Source organism: Pteronotus mesoamericanus, unplaced genomic scaffold (assembly GCF_021234165.1).
Source record: "Pteronotus mesoamericanus isolate MK-2021 breed Mesoamerican mustached bat unplaced genomic scaffold, CSHL_Meso_final scaffold_137, whole genome shotgun sequence".
Classification (NCBI taxonomy): domain Eukaryota; kingdom Metazoa; phylum Chordata; class Mammalia; order Chiroptera; family Mormoopidae; genus Pteronotus; species Pteronotus mesoamericanus.
The window spans coordinates 4,787,065-4,795,153 of NW_026555306.1; the positions used below are offsets into that span (position 1 = coordinate 4,787,065).

Consider the following 8,089-nt stretch of genomic DNA (forward strand, 5'->3'; position numbering starts at 1 on the left):
CTGGAAGGAGTGGCGGGGGAGGCGGTGAGAAGACCCGCTGGGATCTCCGAGGTTTTAAATAGGAGCCGCACGACGGTCGGGGCTGGGAGGCGTGGGGGACAGGGCGGGGCCGGGGGCGGGGGGGCCTGAAGGGCGGAGCTGGGAGGGCCTGAGAGGGTTGAGGCGGTGCGGTGGGGACGCGGGCACCTATGAAAGGGCCGAGTTGCGGGGGACGGTGAGGGCACCTGAGGAGGGCGGGGCTTCAGGGGCCGGCTAGGGGCGTGGCTAAAAGAACACCTGAGGACCCCTGTGGGAGGGCGCTGAAAGGACACCGGTTCTCAAGACCTGTGGAGGTGGGCTTGCCAGGCGGCACCCTGACTGGAAGGGCCTGTGGGTGATCGGAATGGTCTGCTTGTGAGGGGCGGGCTGTGTGTATCCCGGAATAAGGAGGCAGGAGCTGAAAGATCCTGTGATGGCAGGCCTGAGGCGGAAACGTCTGGAAGGCCCTGGAGCTAGGCCGAGACCTTCGGGACCTGCCCGAGAGAAGCGTGTCTTAAACAGATGAAGACCACGTTTATCAGGGAGGCGGTGCTTGCGCCAGGTATAGCGAGAAGGGGCGCTCACCACCTTAGGTCCTCGCAGCGGCTGATTACGCATGCGCGGCTAACGGCCTCCAGCGAAGCCGCAAAAAAATCCTCTGCTGCCCAGAGATCGCGCAACAGAGGCGGGAGTGGGCGTGGTCTCGGGTGGGCTCCGCGCCTCGCCCCGCTCCCTGCCACACCCCACGAGGCCACACCCAGCACCACAGGGCACGCCCCCTCAGCGGACTGAGGCTGCCCACGTGGGTCTCCCAGAAGCGGGCGGGCAGTGGGCGACGCTCTCTGCAGGCTGGGTGTGCCTGCCGCCTGCGGTTTCCTGTGGGAGGAAGCGGCCCGCGGGCACTCAGCTCAGCTCTAGCTTGGGAGGCCCAGGATGGGGAGATCCTCCACAGCTTTCAAGTCCTCTAATTCTTCCCCTTTTACGGAGTCCTAGCATGTGGGGACCCCCCCGAACATCACCAGTATACACAAGTATGGCGCTGATACCACTCAGGGAACTTGATGCCGAGCCCTGCCCCCTTGTTCTACACTTGGCCTGCTCTAATTTTAATCTCCCTAACTCCTGGTTCCTAGACTCCTCCCCAGACCAGATCTGTCCCTCTGGCCCCCTTTGCCTGCACTCCCTGGAAAGCACGTGACCCTCTAGCCCCTAATTTTCTCCTCAGTGACCCAGAATTTCTAACTTGCTTGGGTTTCCTCAGTTCAGACCCCCCAGTTTCTGTCCTCAAAGACTTAAGTTTGAGACTACCTACCTATTTCCCAACCCCAGTGTGGGGTAGCTCAACACGGCCCCTTCCACCACCCCTGATGAGAAGAGAATGTGTACCGTTTGGAGAATGGATTATAACTCCCTCCTTAACTCCTTTTGTGAGTGGCTTCTAGTCGTGTGAACTGGTTCTTGCTGCACATACACACTAAGGTACTACGTGTAGCTCCGAGCCACACGTAGGTTTGTGCAACCTGGACCCGTGCTGCCTTTGGGACCCCTTATAATGAGCCTCAAACTGGAGGAGGTGCAGTCTCTCGCACCGATCCATCGTTGGGTTTTTTTTGGAACATCATTAACATTTAAGCAGCTCCCTGGTTTCAGGCTCCGGTGCTACACCCAGGGACCCTCATTTTATACTCCAACTTGTTAGTCTTGAAACCCAGTGGACCCAAGAATTTACCCCTTCTACAAATTCTCACAATCTTGTTGATGGGGTCTCCCAGTACTGAACACACTCAGCCCCCCAATGCCAAATATAACTAGCACATACAACAGTGCTTATGATGTGCCAGGCACTACTCTAAGAACTACCTTATGATGCATTCACTATTATCCCTATTTTACAGATAGAAAGACTGAGGCATAGAGAGGTTATTAGTAACTTGCCCAAAATCACAGCTAGTGAGTAAAACATCTAGGATTTGAATCCAGCCCGTGTGTCTATGCTATATGGTACCCCAGCTTCCAGGTCTCCCGGGTACCCATCCAGTCACTGAACTGCCTTCAGGGAGCCTGAGTGACCAACCACTCTCCCGCCCCCAGCTCTGGCCCGATCAGATCATCCAGTTTCCTTCCTGTGCAGGGACCCAGAATTTCAGTTCTCCAGCTCTCAATTCCATATCAAGACCCCAGATACCTGGTCCCCTGTCCCTCACTATTCACCATCACCCAGGCCTTCCAAGAGACCCAGGTATATAGTAGTACTACATCACCCCTCACTTGAATTCAATAATCCAAGAATTATCCACAATAATAGTTAACATTAAGTCCGTGGTACTGCATGTCTGTTTAAAACCTTGCAATGACTTCCCATTGCACTTAGAATATAGTCCAAACTCCTCCCCTAGTCTTCAAGGGCCCTCTTTGATGTCTTTTCCTACCCTCCCTCTAGCTCCCTATATTCCAGACACACTGGCCCTTCTGTCTGCTGCTCCCCGAACAGCCTGAGCTTGTTCTCAGGAGCATTTGCACTTCCTCTTTGCCCAGCATTCAAATGACTCCTGTCTTCAGGTCCCAGCTCAGATGTCACCTCCTTGGAGAGGCCTTGCCTGACTGCCCTGTTTAAAGTAGGCTCCCCCACACCATCATTATTTCCGTCACTCTATTTTATTTCCTTCAAGGCACTGATCGCTATCTGAAATGTATCTTCTTTATTGATATGTTTTCTCTTTCTTGTCTGTCTCCCTCTACTAGGAACGTAAGCGCCACAGTAAGAGTCGGCTCACATCTGTTTTTTTCATTATTAACTCCTGGTTCATAAAAGATGTTCAATAAATGTTTGATGAAGTAAGGAACAAATGTGTTAGGAGTGTTAATGTACCCGTATTACCTTACTAATTTAGAATAAGTATCAGACCTGTACTATCAGTAGTAGCAGTATATTGTCAGTGGTATTAGTATTGTTATACCCACAGATTAGGAAACCCAGGCTCAGAGAGTAATCAATCAGGGACCCCCGGGCAGGAAATGGTAGCGCTGGGATTCTTAATCTCTACCTCCTGCCCCCTCCCAGATTTCCCCACTTCCCCATTTCCCATCCCAGACCCCTACCATGGTGCCAACTCCCCCGACCCTCGGCCCACTCAACACTGCAGGACCTGGCCTCCTCCCTCGGACTCCCATCCTCTGAGTACCCAGTTCTAAGCCCCATCAAGGAAAGCAGGCGTCGGTCCCAGGTCCCAGGACGAGACCCAGAGCGCAGGCCTGAGAAGGCCTGAGAGCCCGGCCTTCCAGGCCGCTGATGCTTGCCCCGCTTCAGGGCTCCAGCTCCGCTCTCCTCCGCCCAAGAGCTTCTCATCTCAACCCTAGGAGGAAGCCCCAAAAGATGCGTGTCTGGGACAGTGGGCGGGGCTCAGAGAATGAAGAACCCGAGTGCCTGGGCCCTCCCTCTGGCTGCAGACCTCAGCTGGGTGCGGTGAGGGTGGGTATAAAAGGGTCAGCTTATATTGGGAGGAGCAGAGAAGGCCAGAGAGTGAGGGAGAGAGAAGGAATAAGGTATAGGCAAGTGAGGACAGGAGAGAGGGGGAGAGAGAGAAAGAGAGAGCGAGCGAGCCTTCTGGTATTGGAGGGAAGAAGGACGGAGGGAGCCAGAGGGGAGCGCGCGGGAGGGAGGCAGGCAGCGAGGGAGGCGGGGGCCTCGAGAGGGTGGAAGGAGGGAGGAGAAGGGCGGGGCACAGAGGCCCGAGCGAGGGACCGACTCCAACTCTGACTTTTTCCGCCGCTCTCGGTAAGTTTCCAGTCCGTTATCCGGGCTGGGTTGTTTTTTTTTAAATTTACTTGGGAGTGCAGCCGTTCGGGAAGGACACCCCCGTGGAAATCCCCCTTGGAAATTCAGACGTGGTCTTTTAGCCCTTGGGGTGCGGATTCAGAAAGGGGTGGAGCCCAGCCAGGTTTGGGGGGCTCCCGGCAGAGCCCTCCTCCTGAAAATGTCCTGTAGGTTTTTCCCCCACTGCTGTCCACTCTCCCCCGAGGGCCCTGGGAGCAGGACCCTGAATGCGAACACCCCGCCTCAGGGCGCTCTCCCGGCACCCTCCCCTTTCTGGACGTTGAAGGGTGGTGCCCGGCTGGTTCCTTCTTCTCAGGCCTGTCTCCCCCAAACACCGATCCCGTCCACTTTCCCACCAAGATGCCCAGCAGGCACCAGCCTGGCAGCGGGGTGGGGTGGGGACCTCGTGGGCACAGCCAGGGGCTGGGGTTTCCCTGGTACTTGGAGGCTGAAGGGTCGGATGAGTCACCCATGACTCACCCGGAACCCCTCCTCCCCCCTCCCCAGGAGAGGGGTGGGGTGAGTCAAGGATGCCTGTCTCTTGGGGCAGCCCACAGCTTCCGATAAACCTGGAGGGGTTTCAACTTGAATTTTCATATCCTGATTCATATGCACCCAGGGAGAGGGCTCTGAGGACATGGGTGAGGGGTGCCATTGCTAGTTCTACTCCTTCCTGGACTCGAGAGCCCAACCCTGGCCCTCTGCAGCCCCCGGGGAATTCAGGCGTCCGGCCCGCAGCCTCCTTTTCCCTCAGAACCAGGAGTCCTGGCCTCTAGCCCCCTCCTCCCTCAGACCCAGGAGTCTGGAATCAGCCCCTTTCTCCACGAGGACTTGGGCATTTCACCCTCCCCTGCGCCAGCCTCTTGAAACGACCATCTCCTGACATGTCCCCTACCCCAGGCTCCCACCACAGCCATGTCACTCCTCCTGCTGGTGGTTTCTGCCCTCCACATCCTCATTCTCATCCTGCTTTTCGTGGCCACTTTGGACAAGGTAAGCGTACACGGCGCGGCAGCTGCGGCGGCGGCAGCAGCAGCAGCAGCGGCGGCCTCCTCAACCCCCTGCAGCCTCCTGCCACGCCCCCCCCACCCCCCCGCTAAAGGCACCCGCCCCGCCCCTTTCCCCAAGCTTTTGCCTCGGAAGCCTCCACCCTGCCCCTTTCCCTGACCTTCTCCCCTTTCCCGTTGAATCCATTTCCCCTCAGTTCAGCCCCTTCTCGATGCCACACCCTTTTTTAACCGTTCCCACAGACTTTCTGACCCCTCTCACTTTCCTTTCCTATCCCGGCCCTTGTTCTCTGCCCGTCCAGTCCTGGTGGACCCTCCCTGGACAGGAGTCCTTGAATCTTTGGTATGACTGCACATGGATCAAGGACAACAAAACGTGGGCCTGCAGTAATGTCAGCGAGAATGGTGAGGGGCAGCAGGGGACTGGTCTGCAAAGGGGAGGGGTAACCTCAAGTCTCTTCCCGGGACCCAGGATCGAGAACCCACCAAGGTTGGAGTCGGCAGGGCTGGATTTTGATGCTGAGTGAGTGGGGCTGATGTATGAATGGCCTATCTCTGTATAGGGGGCAATATGCCCATGTTCTAAAGAGGATGAGCTAAAAGCCTCCCACTCTGATGATTCAGAAAGTGTGGAGGCCACATGCTATAGCTGAACCCTTCCAAGGTTCTAAAGGAGGGGGAGTGGCAGATACATATGAGTTCTGAAGGGGCCGAGTTACACCCGTCGAAATTGCTAAGTCAAAGAAGGTGAAAGGTGAAATGTGTTTCCCCCTAAGAGTGAAGCAAGAATTTCTGTTCTCACAACTTATATCCAGTGTTGTACAGGAGGTAGCCAATGCAACAAGGCAAGAAAAAAGAAATAAAAGGCTGGAAAAGAAAGAAGTAGAAATGTCTCTATTCCCAGGAAATATGTTTCGATAGAAAATCCTAAAGACTCTGCAAAGTAGCTTTTAAAACCAATAAGGGAATAAAGTTATAGTAATCAAGGCTGATAACATGACATTCCTAAGTATCCAAAGTTGTATGGCTCTAAACCAGGGAATGGGGGTGGGGGGCATTGTTACAGACAATGAGCAAGCAGGTGGAGCTGGAACTCTGGACCTGCTGTGACTTCCACCTCTGTCTCCTCCTTACTGCAGGCTGGCTGAAGGCGGTGCAGGTCCTCATGGTGCTTTCCCTCATCCTCTGTTGTCTGTCCTTTATCCTGTTTATGTTCCAACTCTACACCATGCGGCGAGGAGGACTCTTCTATGCCACTGGCTTCTGCCAGCTTTGCACCAGTGAGCACTGTTCCCTGGGAATTGAAGGGAAGGGAGGGAGCCTATGAGGATGCTGGGGGCCCTGAGAATGAACATCTGGTAAAAGGAAACAATTCTCAACAGCCCAAGAGTCACCTGAGGTGCCTTCATGGCACTTCTCTGCCCCCAGGGACTTACAGGGGTTGTTGTCTTCAGCGACTCAATGGTGGTTTGTGTCCCTGAGTTATGGGAGAGCTGGCATGGGGGGCTTCTGGAAGCCAGATCTGAGGAAGGTGGTGTGGGCAAATAATTTAACTCCCAGGGGACCAGGGTTGGGAGGAAGCAGGAAGAGGTTGCTAATTAGTACCCCAGAACTCTGAATCATAACAGTGGTGGTCTTGTAATGATAATGGCAGCCAGCTGCTGTTTCTGATGAACCTCCCATGTATCAGACACTTTAAGGAGTTTTATGTACTTTTCAATTTTTTGGCTTCAGGTGCAAAGGGCTGAGGTAATCACAGTCCTTGGTTCGGGGAACATTATCTTCCCAAGTTCCTGCAAAGCCCCTCTTTTGTTTTATTAATTCATTCTTTGCATGTTTGGCTGGTAGAAAGACACTCAAAAATATTCCTTGAAATGATGGATGAGTAGATATTATCATCCCATTTTTATGGATGAGTAAAGGTGACCCAGAGATTAAAGTGCCCAAGACCAGTTGGCAGTAGCCAGGCTGCAAGGCTTTGGGGAGCAAACCACAACTCCCAGCATGCAGTGGTGCTGCCCGCTTGCCCTCTGGAGGCTCCTTTGCCCCATGGGTTGCTGGGAAATACAGTCTTCTTGAGGGTAGTGCGTGACACTTGGTTCCCCTCTCCCCACAGGCCTGGCGGTGTTCACAGGGGCGCTGATCTACGCCATTCATGCCAAGGAGATCATGGAGAAGCATCCGCTTGGGGGCAGCTTCGGTTACTGCTTTGCCCTGGCCTGGGTGGCCTTCCCCCTCGCCCTGGCCAGCGGCCTCATCTATATCCACCTGCGGAAGCGGGAGTGAGCGCTGCAGTTTACCTTGCAGCCCCAGTCCGGTCCAGCCCCTTTGCCTCACCCCGCCTCCAGAAAATAAAACCGTTTAACCTCTGGCTCTGCCTTTGCTTCTTTCCTTCCTTCCTGGACCCAGACTGCCCGTGCCTGATCTCTCCTGAACCTCTGCCCCCAGTAGTTCAGCCTCAGAATGTCCAGCTCCAGGTCCTCTGGTCCTTCTAAACTCAGACACAGGAGCCCAGGGTCCTGAGACCCTGTGCCCTCCTAACTCAAGTCTCAGGATTCCTCTGGAGCGGAAACCTTCAGGCACTTCTGGGGAAGAACCAGGAGGCTGGATTTCCAGTCCTCCCTTTCCTTGCGCAAGGGTCTCTCTTACTCACTGAAGTAGGTTGGGCATGTGTGTTGTTGGAGATTGTTGGTCTCTCTCTTTCACTCAGACCTTCCTCTGCAAAGACACTTTTCCGTTTCCCTCCTAGAATGTATTCTTCCCTCATTACAACCCAACGCCCCTTCTTGCCTCTCCTCCCCCAATGCTGCCTCTAGCCCATTCGACACTGTAGTAAAAATTGAATGGCACCCCAGCTTTTCCAGGCTTACCCAGCCCCATGTGAGAACACAGGTAGCAAGAGGCTGGATTTTACTCTCATCCGTGTCCTGTGTGCCTTGTGCAGTGAACCTCCTCACGACTGCATGTGGTCTCCCTATCTCCCATGTACAAGAGACCTAATCTTAAAAAAACAAACAAACAAACAAAAAAAAACTAGCCTTTTGAGGAACTAACACCTCTTCTCAGAAATCAGGTTCTCTCTACAGCCCTCTTCTGTGACCCACAGCCAGTTTACTTCACCAAATACAAGCCCAGTCTCCCGAGGCTTTCAGCTTTCGCTGCTTGAGACCCACCCAAAAGCATTCCCCCAACACCCGGGGTCTCCTTTCCAGGACTCCGATCCCTTTCTCTCCAACCCCTGCAAACTACA

The 8,089-nt window shown here is 54.4% G+C and overlaps 1 protein-coding gene across 1 annotated transcript; it reads left to right on the forward strand.

Annotated features, from left to right (window-relative positions):
* Nucleotides 1–3,694: 3,694 nt before the first annotated feature.
* Nucleotides 3,695–7,202, forward strand: EMP3 (epithelial membrane protein 3 (MAM blood group)). Its single transcript, XM_054588664.1, has 5 exons — nt 3,695–3,793; nt 4,733–4,825; nt 5,142–5,244; nt 5,979–6,119; nt 6,956–7,202. Exons 2-5 carry the CDS (start codon nt 4,748–4,750, stop codon nt 7,123–7,125), a joined length of 492 nt encoding a protein of 163 aa, XP_054444639.1. The 5' UTR covers nt 3,695–3,793; nt 4,733–4,747; the 3' UTR covers nt 7,126–7,202.
* Nucleotides 7,203–8,089: the final 887 nt, after the last annotated feature.